This window comes from Opisthocomus hoazin, chromosome 11 (genome assembly GCF_030867145.1).
Source record: "Opisthocomus hoazin isolate bOpiHoa1 chromosome 11, bOpiHoa1.hap1, whole genome shotgun sequence".
In the NCBI taxonomy this organism is placed as follows: Eukaryota; Metazoa; Chordata; class Aves; order Opisthocomiformes; family Opisthocomidae; genus Opisthocomus; species Opisthocomus hoazin.
The window spans coordinates 5,412,166-5,436,373 of NC_134424.1; the positions used below are offsets into that span (position 1 = coordinate 5,412,166).

A 24,208-nucleotide genomic window follows, 5' to 3' on the forward strand; every position below is an offset into this window, starting at 1 on the left:
GCCAACTCGTTCATTACTCTCATTCTCTTTTAATCCTTTCCTTCCACTCCTGCTCCACCCTCCATGCTGGTTCCTCCCTCTTGCCATCACTGATCCCACCAGGTCTCAGAGCCAGGACAGGTGCCAACCGGACACAGAGCAGGGAGGTGTGGATGTCACCTTGAGTGGAGAGCCTGCACAGGAGTGGGTGTAGGGTGCTGTGGATGCTGTGCAGGTGGGACTGGAGCTGGGGCAGAGCTCTGGCTTTGCTCCATCAGAGCCTTGCCATTGCGAGCCTGGCTGGAGGGCAGAGATCTTCGTCGGTGTGGGGCCAGGCATGGTCAGGGCTCGTGGTGGCCATGGCCACCCCGTCGAGCTGCATGGAGCTCCGCGGCCAGCTCGAGTAGAAAGCAGGCATTTCTTGCATGGCTACTTGTTCTGGGAATCTTCAAAAATTTCTGGCAGCCAATTTTAGTTGTGCAACCTCTCAGCTGCCAGAACGGATAGAATATGATCATATCACATGAAATGCATGCAGGGTCTGCTATAGCAACTGTATTTCAAAGAGACAACACATATGGTGACTGGTTCTTTTTGGAATAATATCTATAAGTTGGTGATGTTTTATTCAAAAAGGCTGTTGCTTGAAAGGTTAGGGATGTTCTGATTGTTTAGTGTATGATTAAAGAAAGGCTTCTGTGGTTTTTTTGGCCTATTGAATCTAATTACTGGGAACTAAAATGATCATTTGATTGCACATTTACCTGGAATTATTCTTCTGCAGAGCCAGTCTTAATAATATATAATAATATGTTGCGCTTGTACTGTATAGCGCTTCTTGTCTGAGCAACTCAGAGTGCTTTACAAGTATTCATTAATTAAATAAGCCATACAACACCCCTGTTAAGTAGGTGAATATTTGTTGCCCATCCCCTTAAGTCTTGTAGGTTTTATTTCTGCTGCGTCTGCCCACCCTTGAAGATGCTTTAACAGCTAAATAAGCTAATTCAATAAAAATAACATTTTTTTAACCATACTTACCACTTTCTGCATAAAGGTTTGCTTTGTTGCATTCTATTAATTGGTAGGCTGTAGGGTCTGCTGGTTCTTGACGCTGAACCGATGGTGAGGGCAGTGGTGCTTGTGGGAGCACAGATGCCTGCCCACCCTGGAGCGTGCCCGTGCCCGGCAGCTCCTCGCACCCCTCGCAGGGGCATGAACCGTTTTAAAGACATTGTGGGTGCACTGAGGACCGACATGCCACCTTTAAATGCAAAATCTGATTTTACAGAGCTTGGTGCCTCATTGCATCAAGCTCTGTTGGAAATGGCATCCACCCTTAAAGAGTTTTTCTGATCCAGTGGAGACTTGTTATTTTATTTGAAACGAGAGCTCATTGCCAGCGCGTGGTGAGGTCTCTCCTCCCTGCTTGCCCTGGCGTGCTGGCCGGCAGCGGTGGTTCTTCAGCCCCCTGGGCTGCTGAATGTCCCTTCAGAAGTAAAAAGATGGTTCTAGGCCGTAAAATAACGTAATTTTACTGAGGGGTTGCAGATCTGAATTTGCAGTCCTTAGTGTCAAACCATTCTCGGTGGTTCTGTGCTGAGATGAAACACTTTGCAGCTTGGAGAAGCAAGTGAAACCTGAAGCATATCTGACTCCTTATTAAATAGATATTAATTAAATTGCTCAGAGAGCGTACACAGTAGGAGTGGGGAAGGCTTTTTCCCTCCTTCCGTGTAGGCATCTTGCAAAGGGACTATTTTTCTTGTTTTACATTAATGAAGTCTTCAGCCTTCCCACTTTTCCACCTACACATGTACTGAACGTCTCCAAGGAGACCAAGGAAGCCTGAGTCCGGTGCTGGTGAATCCTTCGGGAGCAGCGGGCTTGGGTCTCACCAGCGGAGCCTCAGCTGTGCTACAGCCTGACTTGCAGGGATCAGCCTCACCCTTGCAGTCCCCTGGCTGGGGGCTAGGAGGGAGCCAGGGCAGGGACTTGCTCCTTCTCCTGCTTTCCCTCGAGTTTTGTCTCCTCCAGCGCTCTTTTCCCCACCGGATGGAGAAACCAGGCTGCATGGAGCGGCTGGCTTCAGTGTTGAGGGACACTTTTCCCTCACTTTACGTGAAATTTTGCAGTAATCCCCTGCCACGTGATGCTCTGCTCGTGCTTTCGGGATCATGTCCCTTGCCCCTTGTCCCGTGAGGCCTCGCTGTCCCTTCGCTGCTATGCCCCCTCCCGTCCGAGTCCCCGTCGCTGGGCTGTGACACGCTCTTGGTGATTTTTGGCGGGGCAAGGTGCTGTCCCCACTCTTCATTGTGTTCCCCCTGGCTCCTCACAGCTCCTCAGCCTTCACCACGATACCTTGGGGTACTCAGCACTGCTCCGTGTGCTGCTCGCTCTCCTCCTCTTCCCACCATAGCCTTCCAGAAACTTCCCTGACTTTCTCTGGTGCTCGGGAGAGCAGACAGTGAGATATGACTGCCCTCTTCTGTAAACCAGAGCTGACCCGCTGGAGGAGAGGAGCGTGAAGGCCGTTAGCACATGAGCCTGGCTGGTAGCAGAGAGGGCTGTGAGCTGCTCCAGGCGGGGGATGAAAATAGCTGTGTGGTGCTCACCACCAGGATTTCTGCAGTTACTCCAAGGTTCCCCACAGGAGCTGGACATCAGCTGCTGCGATTTTCCTCCATAGTCAAAATGGGAAATCTAGCAGTAGGGTATTGCCCCGTTGCGTGCAAGTGCCAAGTTGGTTTTTTTGTAGAAGCTTCAGGAGTGGAGCGGTGCCCCATGGCCAAGGGATGCCTTCAGCCTGCGTTGTGCGTGCAGCTCCCCTGTCTGCCGTAAACTCAATTTTCAAACCTCTTTCCTTGCAGGCTCTCCAGGTGGCACGGCAGCTTCTACTGCAACAGCAGCAGCAGCAGCAACAGCAGCAGCAGCAGCAGCAACAAGTTAGTGGATTAAAGTCTCCGAAGAGGAATGACAAACAGCCAGCCCTTCAGGTAAGGGGAGCCTTTGTGCCTCTGTGGGGGGCTGGGGCTTGTGAAAGCTGAAAAAATACGTCTTTCTTGTGAACGCTGGGATGGGAGGAACCTCCAGGAGCTTCCTCCTGGTGAAGTCCACAGAGTGGCTGTGGCGGGAGGACCAGTGCTAGATGCTGTTGAAAATCCCACCCACGGCGTATTTACAAATTGTGAGCGTGTACTTTTATTAGCATCTAGTAGGGTTGGGTCATGACAAAGTGTAGTAGCTTTTGTTGCCGTGTCAGTGTGCATAGGAGATTTGCATTAACATTTCTGTTTGATTGCTATTCCGTTTGTAGTCTGCGTTCACTCAAACCGTTGATTTGCTGTGTCAAGGATATTGGGAAATACTAGGATATCATATCATCGGTGTGTTTTTTCCCCTTTTAGTGTCTGCTGATTTATGGACATCTTCAGAAATAAAATCTAAATATTATCGGGCTTTGTGCTGTTATGAATTCAAAAAGCTAAAACCAATACAGCATTCCCAAACAGAAGATCTATGCACACAGAGGCAGCTTTGGAGTATGTTCTGCTAGTCTTGTGGGATAAATCATGGGAGTTAAAGACAAGAAAGACCTATTAGGTCATGTATCACATTTTCCTTTTTTTTTTTTTTGCTATTCTAGTGTTCGAAATCCCAGGTGGTGGTGGGACTGCTGTTATTTTCCTTCGGATGGTTTTCCATAACAAAGCACACGCTCAGGAACTTTCCACTTTAATTCCATCCTCTTGCTCCAAGTAATACTGCTTGTATAAATACTGAGTCAGTCCCTTGCCTTGCCTCGTGTTCACACTCCTCAAACATCTGAGATACTAACATGTACTTGCCAGTTTTGGCAAATTAGATGTATCTAGTCCTTTATGTATTTCGTAAACTGGCGCTTCTAGACCCTTGACCACTTTGCTGGTTTGCAGCTGGCTATTGGTTTTATTATTGCTCCTTTGCAGTTGCAGCATGTCACTGTATTTTTGAGAAGAAGTTACTGAGTACAGCAGTTCAGCTGCAGTCGCACAAAGCCGTGTAGCTGGGACATTTATCTTATCTCACTCTTCTATATCTGATGCTTCAGCCTCTGTAGCCCCAAATTCTTTCCGGGTTTTTTTTTTCTTTTTCCACTTGTTGTCATAGCACGTTGTCAAACTCATGTCTGTTTTGCTCTTTCTAATTTTTTTTTTTTTAGTTTGATATACTATCACCATGAGTTCCCTGACAGCATTGCTGCTTCTCTTGCCTTTTATATGTGCTTCAGATTATTTTCCTCCAAAAATACGGATCCTAGACTCTTTAAATATGTAGTAGAATATGGAAGGTAAAGCCAACCTCACCAAAGGCCCTGACAGTAAAGTGAGAGGACCCGATCCTGCGGCTATAACCGAAATGAAGCTGCCTGACTTCAAGGGGAGTTTTGCCTGAGCGAGGAATAACTATTAACTGCAGCCCTTGGCCCAGCGTGGACAACTTCTAGCTTTTGTGTAGTGATTTCATCTTCAAAGCATTTTGCAAATACTAATCTCCAAAACAGCCCCAGAAGGAAAGTCTGATAAGTGAGTAGCATTATCCCAGTTCTGGACTGGGAAACTGAGGGAAGCAGGTTAAGTGACTTGCTTAGGATCACAGAGGGAATTGGTTTTAGAGGTAGGATTAAGATTCATGAGTTCCTGGCTCCCACCCCTGTGCTCAGGCTGCTGGACAACACCTCGCACTTTATAGCCGAGCTATTATTCTTTTGGAAAGTATGAAGCATTTTGTCATTGGGCAAATATACGTTTTACTGGCAGCGCAGAGCGCCGTAATCCAAAGCGTTACGTTAATGCTTTCAAAAATATTTTATTTGGTAAATCCGTAGCTGATCCATATGCCTTTTAATAGACTCTTCCACTGGGGACATTTTTAATGAGAGATTGTGCTGGCTAGGTCCAGTGTCAGGTACTAAAAGAAGTGCTTTGTTGTGCAGATGTCTTAAGAATAGCTCCAGAGGATGAAATATGACTGTGTTGACCTTTCAGCTGTGAGCTTATTTGTCAGGATTCAAATAAGTTGAAAGGATCAAACCAAACAGTTTCCGTAGTCAGACTGGGAATTGTGTTGCAGAGGTCAACAGTGAAGGCCACATCGCGGATTCCATAACATAGCCAATTGTTGGTGCGTATTAAAGTACTGGAGCAGCTCCTGCAGTCAGAGACACAATTAAAATTCTAATTTATTAATGTATACAGAGAGCTGGCCCAGCCTGTCACTCACCGATTCAAATGACTGCCCAGTTTTGGGTTTTTTTTCCCTCTTCACTCCTGATGCTTTTGCGGTCTTAGACATACTAGAAGTCCTCTTGAATGTAACAGACCCTGAGTGCATCCCTGCAATGAGTATCTGTTGCTGAAAGGAAATGGTGGCGTTGGGGGTAGAGTTTTTGAGTAAAACTGCGCCCACGCGAGCACTCACAGCCCCTGAAGTCGGATGGCGCCGCGCTGACGAGGCAATGCCCGTTGCTGACAGTACGGAGAATAGATGTCGAGGGTGGTGGAAATGTGCCCGTTTTTCAGAAGTTTGCTTAAATAATGAACCGAGTCATCTTTGCACTTAGTTTATAAATATAGATGTCTCATTATGTAGCCACAGCGGTTAGCAGTTACCTGTTTTTTTTTTTGGCAACAAATAGACTTTGTGCATAACAAGAGTACCGTAGGCATCGCTTACCTCTGCTGAGCCTGGCAAGGGCACTGGCGAAAAGTTCCTAACGTGAATGTTGGGGAGTTGTGTTGGCATGAAACAGCGGAGGGGAAAGGAGGTCGTTTGCCCGGGGTGCTGGTTCTCCTCGTAAGATGCTCTGTGGTCCTGCCTGCCCCGGGAGGGGAGGCTGGCGTGGTCCCACGTAGGTCTGGAAGAGCTCCCTCCGTCCTGGGCTCGGCACTTTAATGCTGGCTGGCAGGCTTTGTCATGTAAACCCCACCACCACAAACAGATGCGGAAAATTAATCTAGTATGCGCTGTGTAGCTAAGCTGTTACCACCTCGTGGATAATTTCCTATGTTCCTTCTTTATTCACTGACCAAATAGCTACGGTACTTAAATACATCCCGGCATCCCGTGGCCGCACTGGGGCACGGTGTCTTCAATAGCGCTTACATGACAGTGGGCTCCAGCGGTCTTCTTTGGGATCTCTTGACCTTGATAACTCTACCTGGAGACCTGCTTTTAGCGAATTTTGAGATATTTCGTGTATAAGAACTTGGAGACAAGAGTGAAGATGTGCTCTGCTGATAGCTGAAAAAAAATAAATCTCCAAATACACGGTGACTCATATTTTGAGCCTATCTCACACTGCCGTGCTTTATATTTGGCAGTGACCCCCAGTTTCACAGCCTGATGACACAAACAAAAGAAAATTGAAAGTTAAGGAATGGATTTAGTAACCAGCGGTTGGGAAAAGAATATAAAAAATACCAGCCCCACAAAAATTACTGGAAGTGAAAAAAATGAAAGCATGTTTGATAATATATTTGCCATAGACACTGGATTTCCTTGAGTCTGTGAAACAAATAATTTAACAGGCCAGGTGTGCTTAGGATTTTGAAAATGTGCACATTTTTCCTGGCCAAGATAAATATATCTTTGTATTAATAGATATATTGATTAAAATTTGCAGCTTTAATTGCTGATGCTCTTAACGATTATTCATTTTGGTTCTTCAGGCATTTTAGTTGCTGGCAAGAGCACACAGATTGGAAACAAATCAAGAGACACATTTTCTCCCAAGAAAGTAAAAGTGCATGTGTGTTTTGGCAATACTAAAAATACAATTTTTTTTAAAGACGTAAATGTTGTGTGTTGCACTGAGCTGAAAGTTGGATACTGGACTGAAAACAGATTTAGGACGTCCAAGTCAGTATCTTGCAAGTGAAACCCATCACTTGACTTTTTTATGTGATTAAATGAGATTTGTTGTATGATAGTTAACCTGCCTGTGTTTAGAGAAACGAAATAATGAAATTACGGAGTTGGAAACTTTTGTTTTCAGTTGACAAAACAGAAGATAAATCTTCCTTTTAAGTCACGGCCAAGAAAAGAATTTGGGTTTGGTTTAGATTTTTGGGGTGAGACTGGGAGAGGCTGAGAGGACAGAGCTGTCCTCGCCTTTGCATACCGCGGCTTTTTAAAGCAGCCTTTTGGCTGGGCTTTTGTAGAATTTAATTTGCATGCTGTGTTATCTTAATATTTTTTTCCAGTATGTTGAGAAATAGAAGAGGGCAAGAGGAAAAAAAAAAACCAAAACTGTCGCTTGAGTTTGGGGGCAATTATTATTGTTTTTTATGAAATCAGAAATTGTTAGCTCAACAGCTTAATGAACACTGAAAGGTGAAGGGAAGGGTATTCTCTGTTTTGCTTGGAGCACATGAGCACCAGGTTACGTAGCCTCAGTTTTTACACGCAGTGTACCCTTTTTACATAGTGGTAATTTTAGCAACTGGTAGAGAAATGATGTCTCGGCAGCTAATTTGGATGGGGAAATAAATTTGAAAGTGTATTTGTTCTATTTGTATGAGTATCTCTGTTTCACTCTTAAACACAGGAGCTGAGTTGAATTTGGCCTCAGTCAAGCCAGTGGGAATTTGCCACCAACTCTGGTTGGGTTGAGATTTCACTTCTGCAGAGTTTCAATAGTTTACCTATAAAAAATTTCACTTGAATCTTTCATTGTGTATTTTTGACTTTGGAAATAAAGCGAAGTTGAGTTTTGCTGGTTCTACCAAAAGCCCCATAGCTCTTTTATTTTTCATCCCTAAGGCCAGTTATAGGTGTTAGTCAGTTCGTGGAATGTGCCGATGAAGTGCAGCTAGCATCCACCCCACAAACAGAACAAAATCTGAGTCAGGTCCTCAAAATTACATAATCAGCTTAAAAATTTGGATACTAAGGGTTTTTTTCAGTGAAACCTGTGGGCCTTTTTTTGCTGCTCTCTTATATTTTTTTAAAGCCTTTAGTATTCAGATTTTCCAGCTTTTCAGTCTGAGCAGAAAGGTGACAAACTCCTTTCCTTCTTGAAAGGAGTCTATGATTGTCCTGTAATTACATGATTCCAAAAAACCGTGGCTTCTAGGAAAATACCAATGTATTGGGAGAGCTGGCAGTGTGAGGTACTGTCAGCAAACATGATTATTCTCATTTTACCCTGGCAGAGAGACACGAAGTGACTCGCCCGAGGTCCGAGAGCTGCAGATCTGCAGTGGCGTTCAGGTCCCTGGCTCCCCACGGGGTGTCTGGGGGTTTGGCACCTGCCAGTTTAGAAAGAAGTCAGTCCTGAAGGGCAAGATGGGAAGTAGCAGCCAGGATCCCTCATTTCCAGCCCTGTGGCTTGTTAGAGCACCCCAAGTGTAATTTCCGAGCAGGTTTTCTGCTTTGACGTGAAACGTTTAGAGTGTGGTTTGTTAAAAAACTGTGATTTCTGGCCAGGTTGGGAGCGGAGCCGTGGGGCTGGCCGTGCCCGAGTCCGGCCGTGTGTAACCCACCTCGGGGAAGGGGAAAACAAATGAAACCTTCCTGGCTGGTCAGAAATGTGTAAATTGCTGACAAAATGACACATGTAATTAAGAGTGCTCCTGCCATTTTACCTTGTGGTTTACACCTACAGTGTTGAAAAAAGAGAGTGACTCCCACCTCGCTAATTACCATTATCACTGAAATGGTAGGGTTTGAGTCATTAGTTCCATGTGCATTTAATTAGAGGAAGGCTGAAATTGGATTTAACTTATTACTTTTTCATGGATCACTTTCTTGTCATCACTTCAAATTGGATTGCAGCCCCAGGTAACTAATTATGAGCGCCACAGGATCAAGAGTGAAAAAAAGGTAATTAGGAATAACACTGTTGGACCCTTGCTGGTAGTCCACTTGTGCTGGGGAAGAAATGAGAGCGGTATTTTGTAGTATTGCAGATTAGGGAGTTAAAGGTATGCACCGCTGCTAGGGCTGATGGGAGACTGCCCCCTCCGCTAGCGGTTTATGTGATGTGCAGCTGGGTTGGAGATGTTAGAGCGACATGGTTCCACAATCAGCTCCTTAATACCGAGATTAAACTTGTACAAGCAACAGATCGGTTGTAGGTGTGAGGCGTCTCGACAGCCGGGTACTCAGGGGTCCCGACGTGTGTGATTACACCAGCGCTGCCGAGGCACTCTCGGGCCACGGTACAGAGTGGTTTAAGTACAGCGAGCTAGAATTGATAACAAATTAATGAACATATTAATGATCCGAAAAGATCGTTCGTATCCGACAGGGAGATACATCAATCTGGAGAACAACGGTGGGGTTGATGAGGTGTACGCCAGGAATTTAGCCCGTTGCTGCCATGATAAAATCAGGACCTTGCTTCTCTTTTGTATTGCTGGAGAGGTTTCTTTTTGTTTTGCTTTTTGTGGGGAAGCCTTGCTTGGTTGGTTTGTCCCTTTTTTCTCTCTCTTTTTTTTTTTTTTGATCTTGTAGATATGATTGCCAAGTTCTGCTTTCTTCAGAAAATACTTTAAAACAAATTGTTTTATTTCCATGTGCAGAACAGAGTTCGGAACTGCAAGTAATCAATTTTATTGACACAGTCTGGAAAAAAAACGTTGATGAGAGTTCAAGGATGTGAAAAGATGGAAATTTCAAAGTACCCAACACTGAGTGGAGGAAAATTTCAGAAGTAGTTTCATTAAGCAAAGAAATCCATTGTGTGGGGATCTGTAAGAGGAAAGTCTGCTCTAGGATGTTACAAGGAGGTTGCGGCAGTTGAGTTTTGCCTTCAGAAGAGGAAAAGTTTCTTAATTTCTCGTAGTAGTGAATCACAGTTCAAAGGCTAGCACAATTTCCTTAAGTTGTTTAAAATGGCTTTTAATGCTCTGTTAATGTAGGCAAATATTTGTGACTCAGTGTTGGGTAAGTGGTGCTTGCTCATTATTTCCTGATGCAAGCAAAGTGTCGGAAATTATGTGAACACCATGCAGAGATGCTAAATAGACTTAAGAGTAACAAAATTCAGTTACGGAATTTAAGTCTTTCTCATTTATTTGACATCACAAAATAAATCTAGAGATTAAAAGGTATTACCTTTAATACAGAAAAAGAGAATCTCCTTTAATACATCTCAAATTGATTTACAATTTTTATACATAATATTCATCTGCGGTTGAAAAGGGGGCAACCTAAGGTCGAGTGATGTAGTGTTTCCTTTTTTCCATCTGAGTCTTACTGTGTGTGATAAAAGCAAACTCCTTTATTTTGTCAGTCTGCAGGAATTTCTGATGAAGTGCAGGGGTCACTTTTCTGTCAATTTGAGTAGGCAGCATTTTGAACTACTGTTTCCCCCCCGGCCCCCCCCTTGCAAACCGTGGCCCTGATCTGACACACGCGTGCACACACACACTTCGAGCGCTGCAATCTGCAACTTATTAGTGCGCGGCGCTGGAGCCCGTCCAGTGGTTAGAAAATTTCCTGAAGCCTGGAATAACAGCAGTGGGTGCAAGTGCCATCGAACAGAAGTGACAATGAGGGGCAGTCCGGCCCGCCTGGCGAAACGCCCGGGCTGGAAAACCAGCTGAGAGAGTCAAACGCAGGAAGATTGACGCGGTGCATCTGGGAAACGCTCAAAAAGTTGGGTTCTTGAAAAAATTACCTTCTGTGATCGTAAGACATCATCTGTTTTCCTACAGAGATTGTTTATAACAGGGTTTTCAAGCACTTGTCAAATAACCAGGAGTGAAGGAAACAGGCTAAAAATCTCTTACCGTTCAGATGAGTCCTGGTGTCGCTGGAAAAAAACAAACTCTCATCGGAGAGATCCGCGGCTTCCCAAGCCAAAGGGTGCCTGGGAGAGGGAGAAAAGGAAACAGTCCAAAGCGGCACGGCGAGCCCCTGCCGAGCGGGGGCCGTGGGCTGGGGCAGGTGGTACGCCGGGGCGACGGGCGCAGCGGTGTCGTTACGGGAGTCACGAGGTGAAGTCATACCTAGTAACTGGTTTTTGTGTTCCATAGCTTTTGTTACTTAGCTGTGATATCATGGGCAAAATATTATAAACATATCATGGCTATAGCTTGCTTGTGTAACAAAAGATCAGGAACTTTTATGAAGTTTGTTTTCCTTGTCATATTGTAAAAATTTATTATGTGTACTGTGTATATTAGAAACAGATTTGGGTAATTCTGTCTAAATGAAGTCATCCCAGCTATTTCCAGACTGTCTGTTTTTGGTTGTGAATAATTTTCATACATCAGATGGTTGTCATATTTAGTAGCTCTCTACATTTTCAATAGGACGTATCCCGTGTTGAACTTCCACGGACTGTAGCTGCCTCTGGTTTTTAAGGCTATTGTATCGCAGGAGTAGTTGAAAGCACTGCCCGTGGCAGGGCAGGGCAGAGCTGCACCGGCGCTGGAGAAGTCCCTGGCCTTTCTGCATCAAAATAACAGATTTTTAACAACTGCAGTAGTACTCGAGGCATTCAGCAGCGTGCTGGGGAAGAGCCTGCCAGATACCTATTTCAGCTTGTCCCTTTGTGTTCACACTTTGCAACAAATATGTTAAAAAAACACTAAAGAAGAAGTACTATGTATCAAAAATCTCCTGGGATAAAAGAAATCTCTGCTCTCAAAGAATGCAGGCTTTTTTATTTTCTTTTAACAGAAGTGTGAAGGAAGTTAATATTTAAATGGTTGATGCTGAAATTTAAATCATATACACATCTACATAGCAGCTAAGTTACTGGGAGTTGGGTTTGTTTTTTTTTTGTTCCTTAAAGCAAAGTTTCTTTAGCCAGCGTGGGGAAGCTCTGGTGTTCCTCGTGCACCGACCGAGAGCAGCGTGCACTGGAGGAATCTGCAGCAACGATCGCCGAGCAGATTTCTGCCCTAAAACCGTCAGCTTTGCCAGAAATACTTGAGTTACAGCAAGTTGTTTAAAAAGAAAGGGGAAAAAAAGCAGGAGAGAAAGAGAGAAGGCATTTTGATATAGCTTGCTGGAGTGGAGGAGAGCAGCTGTTTGCCTCATGTGTTTAAATCTCTAGAGCTAATATTGAAGTTTCAGGGCAACAAGTGCAACAGAACAGAAGAAGGAGAATCTAAACCCAGGGAAGCAACTGGAAATGCCACTCGGATGTGGCGTCGGAGCCTGACAGTTTTACAGCTGTGTCGTCAGGTTGGCAAAATACTTTGTGGTATGTGCAAAGGAAAGGCTGTTGGGTTGCTGAAATGTTTTTTATTTTCTTGATAAGTGTAATCTGCCTTTTATAAATTACTAATCTATTGAAGGTGTGACATTAATGCTGTATAATCTCAAGACATTGAAAGACTGGAAAATTAAAGTAGATTGAAGGCACAAGAAAGAAATATACTTTGTGTCAGGATGAAGTTCGATGAAGCATGGAGGAGATGGAATAGATTATTAAATAAACTTTGAGAGGAGATGGAAAAGGCACTGAAATCTCTCATTTTGAAAGGAATTAGTTTACTTGATTATATGCAACTGTATCACACTCAGGAAAGTAAAAGACAAATGAAAGCAAAACAAAATTTAATTGAGCTATTATTTTGCAGACTTTGGCTCCATTTCAGACAGCCTAATCAAATTGCGCTTTGCTCAAATAACTAATGTTAAATGCAGTCTACCAACAGATGTTTAAACAGAGACTAATTGGAAAATCTACATCCTGGGTTTAGCGTGTCTCACTGAAGAAGTTCTGAAATTGTCTTTGAAGCGAGGTGGGAAGATGATGGGAGGAGCTTGGGTAGCAACGGGTGTCAGAGAGCAGCACCCGCCGCCTCCTCTCAGTGCCAGGAGGCAGCAGTGCCTGTGCCGGAGCCATCGAGGTCACCGATGCCATACCTCCGTGCCATTTGCCCCCCGGAAAACTGTCCTCCGTCGCATTATGTCACGGGAGTTGTGTCGCAGCTCCGTAGCTCGTGCCATGCGTCAGCGTGCGTTGAGTACGCAATGTGGTGGAGCACACGGATTGAGGGTGTTCAAAGCAGTAAGTGTGATTATCAAATCTCAAGGCTTTCTTGCCACTTCCATGACTTTGGCATTTTTTAAGCAGTACAGATTCAAAGAATATGTTGCCATGTTTTAAGCTATTGACCTGTGTGGCACATCTCAATGCTGAGCCTCTTGTGACACATCTGTGCAGCCACGTGCACCTCTTGGAAGGGCTGCAGCGTGGGGTTAAGCAGCTTGGGCTGGATTTATCCTGGGTTTAAGTGACAGCCGTCGGGGAAGTACACTGGAGTCGAGGGGTCCCACTGAGATGGGTGTAGCTTCCTACCTCTGATTTTTCTTTCAAATGAGTTTTATGCCAAAGCCACTCCAGTAGCACTAAGGCAATCAGTTCTGGTTTGCCCAACGGTAGCGATCGCATCTGCTGCGATTTCTTGGTAGGATGTTGATTTTTGTGTGCTTCGCTGCTCATCAAGACTTTGGGCCCAAGAGTTACTCATGGTTTGCGTCCCGGGCTTTGAGCAGGGTCAGTCTGTGTTGTGCAGGTACAGTGCACGTTTCCACATTTGCTGTGGAAAATTTCTATCCCAAGGATTTTGTTGTCCTAGGGAATGGTGTTTTGTGCATTCAGACAACTTTTGGAAGAAACCCTTTTGTTATCTATACAGTCACAAAGCCAAAGGCAAAAATCAGAAACACTTGTGACAAATTTCCAATCTTTCATTGGAAAAAAAACCCCTAAAAATCGGTAGAAGTGCTTTGGCTAACTCTTTCATAGCTTGGATAAACGACCGAAGCAAACTTGTTGGGAGATGCCAACTGCCAGCCTAGCCCGTTGGTTCATGGCCACAGGGCAGATTTAGTAATTTTAATGATGTTGTTTTCGCTTTCAAGAATAGGTGCTAAAAGACCTGTTTGTTGATGATCTGTCCCCGTTGTCACTGGCTGTGTTGTTAATTGATGAACCTCCCAGCTCCATCCCAACATGAGCTCTGTTTGGGTCGAGGTGGCAACCAGTCGCCCGAAGCTGGGTTGGATCCTAGGCCTCCATTTCATGTGATCTTCTTCACAGCGTGGTTACTATGGGGTAAGAGTGAGGTGCAACTTGATGAGTGGTCTGTAAGAAGGGCCCGTCTGGCTCTCCCTAAGGTTTGCCCACCGTTGTCTCAGGACAGCGGCTCCTCAAGTTCGTGCTGGTGTTGTACAGGCAGAACAGCCAGTATGTAATGGGGAGCAGCCAATCTGAGTGTTAAAAAAAAGAAATGCACATAGATATATATTTTTCCAAATTTACCAATTGGAACCCTATGAAAGACAGATTATATTTTATGGCTTGTAAACAGCAGGGCAGATATTTCAGGAAAACTGCAGACAGCTGTAATTTTGTGAATGTGCACAAATTACTTGGAAAACAAATATTCCTCTGCCTACACAGCTGTATTCACAACCGTGGACCAGAATGCCTTTTGCATGATGCTCACGCCTGGTTCTGTGGAATATAATAATGCTCAAATGAAGAAAATGTGATTTAAAAGTGAAGTCAGAATTAATACTCGCTGTGAAAACCTGTATTACTGGCTAAGGTGTTGGCACGGGAGTGGATAAACCACTTCAGGAAAAATAAGAACTAACCAAAGCATTTATTTATACTCAGATCAAGGGCTGAATGCTCAGACTTTTATAGCAGAGATGAACATGCCTGTGTCTTCCCCAGATGCCAAATGCTGTCTACGCTATCCTATAGGGTAAGCATCAAACTGGATTTGATGGTTAAAGAGGTCTGCAGGGTTGTGTCTGGTGGCGCGTCAGGAGAAGGGGTGAGGAAGGAGGTGGGGGCTGGCCCGGCTCCACGGGGGCTCTGGGTCAGCGTCGTGCTCAGCCCTTTGCTTCCCAGTTACCTGCAGGTGCATTTGCAGCACACAGCCAAGCTGTCGTTTGCGTTGTTTAATTACGCACTTGGCGGTTCCTTCTGTTTGTCCTTTAACTGTCTGATAAGGAGTTTATACAGGAAAGTGGGAATAACAGGAGAGAAGGCAAAGAAAATCCCCAAAAGTAAAAACAAGGCCAAGCAAGAAGGAGTAAAGCACAAGCTGGCAAGAGCCAAAGGCCTTGCATTGATTTTACTTTGAACTTTTGTGTTTATTCAGAGGTTGTGGATACAGGTTAACTTCCTTTGCTCAATACTTATTGCTACGTTACTTGTCTTAAACTGGAACAATGAGCACTTTGTTGATTGGGTTAAGAGATTGTCCCATTATATTTGGTCTCCTGCATCTCTCTCTGTCTCTGCAGGTTTTAAGCAGTTTATTTTAATTTCAGATTTCTAACCCTCCGTCTCATGAATCTCTGCTGTGCCACCAGCAGCAACACTTGAGGGACTGTTGTTCGTCTTCTCAGAGTGGAGGGAGCACACAGTGGAGCCATTAGGTTCGCTGAAACCTGACCTTCCTTGATGATATCACACCTCGCAGATTCGGAGCAGGATAAACATTTTAAAGGCAAGGAGAAATATCAGATAGGTTATTTTTCATCAGAAAAGGTTGTAGAAATATTCTGAGCAAGAATTAAGAATAGGAGGAAAAAAGCCATAATGGCAATAGTTACCTATCTGTTTGACAGCCGTCAAAGATGCTGCCCAAATCAGTTCATAGGAGAGTGAATACCTCCTCGCCATTAGCCGTGCTGGCCCTGGAGCAGACAGGTGAGCAGAAAATCAGTAAAGTCCCAGTGTGGTGAATGATGGCTGTACTGATTTCACCCTAATTTGGAGATGGCAATGATTTTGGTGCTATTAGGAATGGACCCAAGGACCTGCCCTGGCCAGGCTCGCAGGCTGCAGTGTTTGGGAAGTGCCCCCAAAGCATTGGGGGGTTTCTGTCAGGAACAGGAGCATTAATATAATGCAGAACACAGTTGAGATATTTTTAAACCATGTTGTCCGCAACTGGCACTACAAGGGAAGGTATGTTTATGACTTCCATCACTGTTATTTTTTACTTGGGCTTGTTGCTTGGAAAGTGTGCTTCTTTTGAGTCCTTCACTCAGCTGTGTCTACCCAGAAGAAAAACAAACCCGTTTCTTCTGGGAGAGCCGGGCAGTGGACACATCAGAGCAGCAGAGCCAGCTGGAAAAAAACCGTGGTGGTGTTTCGTTGCTAATTCTGCAGGAGTGAGCAGAGGGGACCACCCTGTCTTAAAAAAATAAAAAAGGAAAGAAAAACAAAACAGAAATAAAAAAACCCGCTTTCAGTTTGTAACTTTGATTTTGCTGGGAAAAGCAAACTAAAAAAAAAAAAAAGCGGCAAACAGCCTTACTCCTTGCACAGGATGCTATAATAATTCCTGGGGCAGTTTTTCCATTCCTGGTTGCTTTTGCCTCACACCTGTAGGAGGCCCGTTCTTTTGCTTCTGTGCTTCGCCACCAAAGTACTTCTGTTTCAAAACACGGGGAAATTCAATTTCCTAACACGCCTCTCAAGTCAGGGCAGTTACGGCAATAGAGGAGTTGCAAATGGCTCATGTGCGAACAGTTTAGGATGGAGCTATTCGTACGGGGCCATGCTGAGGTGCAGGAGAGGGAAGATAATTGTAAATGTTCTTGTGGGGATCTGATTGACAGCTTATTGTCTGCAGGCGGTTGAGTAAAGAATAGGAAATGAGTTAAGTGTAGGGGATCTGGCAGGCTGCAGGCTCTCCTGATGGTGGCTGCTGCACCGAGCAGAGCACCCGGGGCTCCCAAACCAGCCCTGGGCAGGGGGACACCCGGGGCACCCCCCTTTCCGAGGCACCCCTAGAGGGACACCCCTGAGTAGGTTCAAAACGTGTGTGAGATGAAGCTGTGTCTCGTTTGCCGCTGCTTGGTCATCTGGGGTGCCTAGAGCGGTCTCAGCCCCATGGTGGGCGGGTTGGGGTGCCCCCGGTTTGTGTGTTACTGCGATGCGCTGCCAGCCCGTTAATATGGGGGGACAGCAGGGACGTCCCCCAGTGCCGGTGGATGCCCGTGGTCCGTAAGCAGAAGAGAAGGAAACGTCCTCTCCCCTGGCTCGACAGATTTGTGAGCACGAGGTCTCATGGGTAATTTTACAATATCATGAGGTCTGTGTTTTAAAGTTTTCCTTATCCCACCTTTTTCTCTGGAGTGATGCATGCCCTCGGGTCCGAGTGCCCATGAGAAACCCCCCATGAGCAGTTAAATGTTATGGAACTGCACGTGCTAACGATAGAAATATTAAAACCAAATACTTCTCCCCCAAAATCTCCCTGTCTGTGTTTTTTATATCTTCTTGCATATGAGCAGTTAAAAAAAAAAAAAAAAGAAACCCTCCCAGCTTTGCATTGTTAGTGTAGGCTTCTGAGCCAGATTGTACTACAGAGCACACTGATGTGTCTTCCCCTGAGGTATGGAAAGATCTATGTGTGCTAAGCAGGTGTTTTCGTTTGTTTAATTGGAGCTGAGTTTAGCACAATATTACAGATAAATGAATTACACATGTTCAGTAATTCATAGAAAGTGATTGTTGTTTTGCTTCAGCACTTGTCTTCGCATCCAGGTTCGCAGAGATAGCGTGCTGGCAAACACGGACAAAGGCCTTCAGAAAAAACCCAAACGGTGTGTACATGAGGAAAGCCTGATGTCTGGCTGCTAAAAAAGCAAGAACTATTTTGTCTGTGTTTAAATCATAACATTTTAAGTTTAAATAGTATCCTGTTTTGACAAACTTTAAAACCACAGGTCTGAAAAAGAAGCGCGCGAGGCCGGTGTCGATAGTCGGTGGCATCTCTGGGCAGGAAGCTTTGGGGTGACGCACGCTAGCAGTGACGGCACCGGGACGGAGAGACCCAGGAACCACCCGGAGGGCTCCGGGGCTTCTCCAGCGAGCCGCGCCCAGAGCAGCCGGTTACGTGCACATCGCTTGGCAAAACGATGACCGGTTTGCTTCTACCGGTGTTTTTTATTTATTATTAGTCACTTTTTCCATCTCCCTTTTTTTTTTTTTCCACTGGGCTGGAGCTGCCCCCGCCTTGGCCGAGGCACCGCGGGGCAGGAGTGCCTCCCTATCGCTGTGACAGGGCTCGCAGCAGCGGGACGGGACCCTGGGATGCCAGCACAGCCTCCTCGGCGGGAGCAGCACGGGTGATGGGCTTGGCCCCGCTCTCCCCGCTGAAGAGCACCGAGCGAGAGCCCGCGGGGCGGCTCGGAGGTGCTGCCTTGCAAAAGGACGAGCAAAACCGGTCGCTTCTCACAGCTTCCCTCCTGGTTTTGAGTAGTCCCAGCCCTTGGCCAGCTTCCAAATGGATAATTACATTCAACTTACCCAAATTTCCTCTGCAGATTCAATTGTAAACTATTTTCTCGCTCTCTCCTGCCAGTGTTGTATATAACTGTGCTGCGCAGCGTTAAACAACTGTCACGCGCAGCTCCAGAGCCGGTGGAGTTTTAGGCACAGAAAGTGAAAGGTGGTATTGGAACTTGCGCTGAACTTTAGAGAAAGTATTGTTTGTGCCTTTTGAGTTCGTGCAGTACTTTGGAGCAAGCTGTTGGATTAAAGGTGTGGTTGGTGCGTGAGTCGCTGTAGTTGGCTGACGGTGCCAGCTCTTGAGGCTGATTGTGAAAAGTGACTTACTCGGGGAAGTCCTCTCTCATGGATGTCCTCGCCTTCAAGCCTTCAGGTAATTGAAATTAAGGCTGTTTAGCTGCATTCCTCACTCATCTAGGAATTTGTTAATGCGTCACCTGTAGAGCCACTGTGTATATTCCTTCCCTCCCACCGGCGACAGCTTCCCACCAGCCTCCTACCAGATCGCTCCACTCCATGGGCTACAGCAGAAGGGTCTGGTCTGGTGAGAGCTTACGCTGATGGAAAAATCCAGCAGCCCTTACCCACCAGGGTACCCCTGTAAAGCTGTGCCTAGCAAAGCCTGCATCCTAGGCTGTGAGCCAGGCAGCGGGGCTCGGTCCGGCAGCGGGGCTGTCTAAAGGAAGCCAAAGGCACGTGGGGAAGTGGTGTGTGATCTGGGAAGTGCTCCTGCATCCTCCAGGTTAAATGGAGCCACCACAGTAAATCACAGCTGAAAGTGAGTTAGAAGCTTTTAAAACTCTTACTTGTCTGAGGCTTTTCCTGCTGCACGCCTTGGTGTGGGATTGTTCTGCAAGAGGCTCCTGAGAATTCATGTGTGTCCAAACCCAGCAGCAATCTCAGAAGGTTTGTGGCAGTGTAATCTGTAAACGTTTAGTTATATAGATGAGTAAATAGCTTGAAATTTCTTTAAACTCTTTGTTCATGAATGTATATTAAAAAGTGCCCATCCCATATACACACACACCCACCCTTTTCCTTCCTTCCTTCCTCGTTTTACACCCACTTCCAGCAAAGCTTTGGCTCGGGGCATCCTTCCTTGTGCCGGGAGCCGTGGCTGGAGCTCCCGGCGAGGCTGGCCTGGCCAGGGGCTCCGATGGGCCACCGAGCCCCTCCGTTCTGCCGTCCTCCTGGCGTCTGTCCGGTGTCAGAGCACAACGCAGAGGCTCTTGACTATGTCTGCGTTTCCCACCTGACGTGCAGCCCATTTGGGAGGCTGACTCTGCAGCTTCAAACACTTTAATGAGATGCAAATTGTTTGTGATGCTGCCTTATTAAATGTATTGTAATTTTAAAATCATTTGCTTGTTAATTGCATTTAAATAGCTGCCACTTAGATAAGCAGAAAGTTTCCAGAAAGATAAATTGTTTTTTCTTTTTACCATGTTTGAAGGCAGCCCCGATGACCTTTCCGGGCTGCTTTGATGTGGCACTTTCCAAATGAAAGTGTGCCCTGGCCGCGCTCGCCTCCTGGTCCTCGCCCTTTCCCCTAAAGAAGAACTACTCACCCTGTCACCACTCTGCTATGAAGCCACAGTCCCTCGAGAAGGTCGTAGAGCGGAGCGGCTGGGGAGGTTCAGAGTGGAGACAGCTTACTTTCCCCTCTGCTCAGCCAAGTCGGATCAGCCTCGGTCAGATTTTGGGCCGGCCCCGTGCAGATGGGGTTTGAAAGGATCCCGAAGGCTTGGGGGATGCTGACATCTTTTGGGCCTTTTGAAATTCCCAGCCCGTTTTTATGTCAATGTGTCTCTGCCGGGCTGCCAAGGTAAGGTCGCCCATCCTCAGTGCCTGCAAGGCTCTGTCTTCTGCGTGGTGTAATAAATGGCAACGTTTCTTTTGGCTCCGGCTGAGCAATATGAGGTCCCTGCTGACCTCAGTTCAGCTTGGTTTAGAGCTGATTTCGATCCGGCATCGTTGCTAGCTTTGGCATGGAGCAGGCCTACACGGTATCGCTTGTATTTTGTTTGTGTTTGAAATACCGTCCTGGAAAATGAAAAATAATATTTCCATATCAGTTCATTCGTTCTTCTTCCATCGGCTGGAGGCCCCCACCCTGCCAGCCCTCCTGACTCTTGTTTTCCAGCTCGTCCGTGTTCAGCGCCGGACCCTCATTCTGCTTCATTTTTCCAATGACGTTTCATATTCCCTTTGTTTTCTGTTTGCATCTTTGTTGTGTGGCAGGATCAGTAATAATAGTTAATAATTAGCAGTTCAATAGCACTCTTCACCTTCAAAGCAATTTTAGGCATTAAATCACTGCAGCTCTGCTGGCAATATTACAATATTGACTTGTTACTTCACCAGTGTCACAGAGGCAGCAAAAGCTGCATTTTTATGGAGGCCAAAATGGGGTCATTTTTTTAGAGTACAAAATTGGCAAAAAATAAAATTTTCTCCTAGGCTGACACTTTGTTTGCCAAATTTCAGCATAGAGCCAATTTTTAAAGCTGAGTAATAAACACCTGAAAAGTTCTGGTTTATGATGGCAGTGCTGAAAAGCCATTAAATGAATGGCTCCGCTATAACACAAGAAAACCCTCTTAAACTGTCGAAAAACCTGTAAAAGCTGGACGGAGGCTTAGCGAACGCCAGCTTCTCCTTTGAGCCCAGAGCTGAGAGGTGCAAAGTGAACCCGCAGGGACTGGTAGGGTAGATCATTAAAGGTTTCCCTTCTCTCTGGTGGGGAGATGGTCCTCTCCAGCTCTTCAGTGGAGCCAGGTGAGCATCTTGTCCCACCTGAGCATCTCTCCAGGTTCCTCCAGCAGTTGGGGAGAGGGAGGGCGAGGAGGAGCGATGGGGACAGAGCTCCAGGGGAGCAGAGAGCAGAATTTGTGGCAGAGCGGGGAAGTCCTAGAGCGAAGGAGGAATTGCGGGATGCGAGGCGGTGGAGGGGGTTTGGGGACGGTGAGAGGGAGCAGCGCGGCAGGGCTGGGAGCCTGTGCAGCAGCAAGCACGGCTCTGCTGGGCACATGCGTGGTCCACAGCGACCTGGAGGGAGGCATGACCGGCAAGGTGGCAGGAAGCCCTGAAGAAGCCGTGCTTGACTTGTTTTCTCCTGGGCCCGAGGGCGTATTTCTGCACAGATTTTCCAGGGAGCCAGGGCAGCTCCGCTTCCTTCTGCCTGCGACCTGCGGCTTGCTGGCACAGGTCAATGCGAATGGCACATCCCAGGCGAGCATCGTACGTGCAGATGGCCGAGAGCAAGGTGTGAAAGCTCACCTCCCTAAGGGATCACGCGGCCCGTGGCCAGCTCGGACCCTCTCCCCTTCCCAGCGTAGGGTCTGCTGGCAGAGGGTGCTGCTGTGAAGCCGAGCTGTGAGAGCAGCGTAGTAAAATAGCAAATTGACCAGTAAAAGAAATCAGTAAATGAAGGGAACAGCTATTAATGTGCCAAGCCAAGATGTGTAATTATACCCTAGGACTTTTCCAAACTAATACATGTTAAAGGTGTAAACCTATTAAAGAGGAGATTTTTCTGTATAGGGAACTTATGTAGATAGAAGGATTTACACTGTATTTTATTCTTGTATTATAAGGTATAAGGAACACTTGAGCAGATTCAGTCATTCCTATTATTACAATATCATACGTTTTTCATACCATTTTGTGCAGTTCTTCAAAAACTTTGGCACTAATTCTCTTTATATTGTCAGGAATTTTCTTTTGAAAACAGAATTCTTTTTCTCAAATAGTTAATTAGATTTTGAACTTCAAATACAGTACTTACTTTTTTTTTTCCTCCCAAGAATAGGGGTGTTAGATCCATTATGCTGGCCAAATTACAGTTTGGATAGTTACATTCTCTCTGCTTAATCACCCTGCAGTTTCACTGGAGTGAGGGATTTGGTGGCTCAGGTGTCCTGAATTCCTCCAGAGCTCGGTTGCTGCCACCATCCACCCCAGCAGTGGCTGCATTTAACGGCAGGGAATTGTCGTCTCCTTCCAGAGCGTGAGTCCGAGTTTCACTCACAGGGGTGGATTTTGGTAGTGTTCCTCTGCTGTTACACTTCGCAGAGAGTTTGTGCTTTTCCAAGCCAGGCAGCCCTGCCCCAAGTCTTCAGGCAGTCTGAGGGATTTCACGGGATACGGGAAGACAGGTTTGTTTTAAGGGGCCCCAGACAAATTCCTCTATTTGCTTGTTCATCCTTTGCCATGACGGGCGCAGCGCAGGAGTGGGTCCCGGCTGCCCCACCGCATCCCCTCCTGGCTCGGAGGCCCGATACCTCTGAACATCATCTGCTTTCTTATGGCTCAGGGGGGAGAAAAGGACTGGGAGAAGCGGCAGCCGGATTTGGATAGGAAACGTCCATGGGTTATAACCGTTGCTGGCAGAGAGGAGCCCCCTTTGCCTGGGAAGCAGGAGGTGAGTACTCTGTCCTTGGGTTCAGGCCCCATTTATTTGGGAAGAAGTGATGGACCGCAGCATTGTGCTGTGAAGGGCCGGCGTGGAAGCACAAAGGGAAACCCCAGAGCACGCAGTGAGCCCTGCTTAGTGCTGCACAAAGGACTCTGAGCCGGCCGGATGACCCCGAGGGATCCAAGAGCAAAGTCCTGTGTTGGGGTGTTTGCTTAGCCTGTACGGCTGGCTGTTTCTCTGCCATGTGAAACCAGACGTGCGCCATCAAAACAACTGACATGGCCAAAGGCCAGCGGTGGCTGTGCCGAAGCTGGGCCGTCTCCTGCCCCGCAGCGTGCCGCCGGCTTCTCCTCCGCTCCCGTCCCCTATCCTGCCGGCTGAGCGAGGGGACGATCCTGACCCGCAGACAGCGAGGAAGAGGAGAAGCACCCTATGTGCATCACAGGGGGGTGGTCGCGAGGGGGCCTCTCTCACCATGCCCTGCTTCCAAAAAAGCTTTTCATCCATGTACAGGGGAAGCTGGGATGGTAACCTTCCGTAGCTCCTCCTGGTAGTGCAGCGCTGCCTTGCAAGCAACTGTACCTTGCAAGTCTGATATGGCAACCAGAGGTCATCTCGGAGGGCTCCTCTCTGTCCTCCTGCCTGCAGTAAGTCTCCTCGGCTTTAGCATTGTTGCCAGCTTTGCAGATCGCACTGTTGTGCTGCTCTTTCGGCGTTTTGGAGATGCGTTTGGTTCCTGGAGATGTGGTGCCACCCGTTCGCTCTAGCAGGAGCAGAGAGATGCCAGCGCCGCTTTCAAACCCCTTCCCGGTGCAGCAGCAGCGCTGCAGCTTTTCTGGGCGCCCCTGCCTAACCACGAGGGCTGTTGCCTGAACACTTCTTTAGGAAGTAATTCGAGTTGGCTTGTTGCATGCACAAAGTTAACTGTTTTCCTCTTTAAAGATGAGCAAAAGCTCTTCCCGTGGCCGTCTTCTTTAAAAATAGCTTTTGAATATTGGAGGAAAACTTGGAACTATGAGCCAGCTAAATACACTGTATCGTGAACCCTTGGGGACCACTGAAATGAGAACAGTGGCCCGTTACTGCTAAGAAGGTGTTTTCTTGAAAATATGCCAGCATGCGTTCCTCACAGTGAGTAAAAACCGGCGAGATGCCCAGCGGTGATCCAGGTTATTCTCACAGATGAACCAGAGTAGATAGTTTGGCACTCCTGGGCTGCGCGCGAGTAAGCCGTGTAGCAGACTGATAGGCGTTTCTACATAATAGGGCCCGTATTTAATCCGATTTATTTTAATTTAAATCTGTGGCGATATATGTGTGTACATGGCGGGGGTGTAGAAGTTGTTGTGGAAGTAGGCATGGTTTTTTAGACGGGGGTTCTTCGTGGTGGGTGTCAGCCGAGGCGAAGCGTTAAGGCTCCTGACGCCAAAAGGCGGTTGCCGGGAGAGGGCAGCGCGTCTGTACACTGTGTTTCACACCAGCTGGACCCGCACCAGCCCCGGCGCGGGGGGATCCACCCCAAAACGCAGAGCTGGGGG

The 24,208-nt window shown here is 46.7% G+C and overlaps 1 protein-coding gene across 15 annotated transcripts in view; it reads left to right on the forward strand.

Moving 5' to 3' along the window:
- FOXP1 (forkhead box P1) overlaps window positions 1-24,208 on the forward strand; it is a 385,680-nt gene that overhangs the window by 274,036 nt on the left and 87,436 nt on the right. For all 15 annotated transcript variants that reach the window (XM_075433280.1, XM_075433293.1, XM_075433294.1 and 12 more), the window contains one exon: window positions 2,850-2,975. In XM_075433280.1, the coding sequence (XP_075289395.1) occupies window positions 2,850-2,975 (126 nt within the window). The remainder of the gene's footprint in view (window positions 1-2,849; window positions 2,976-24,208) is intronic.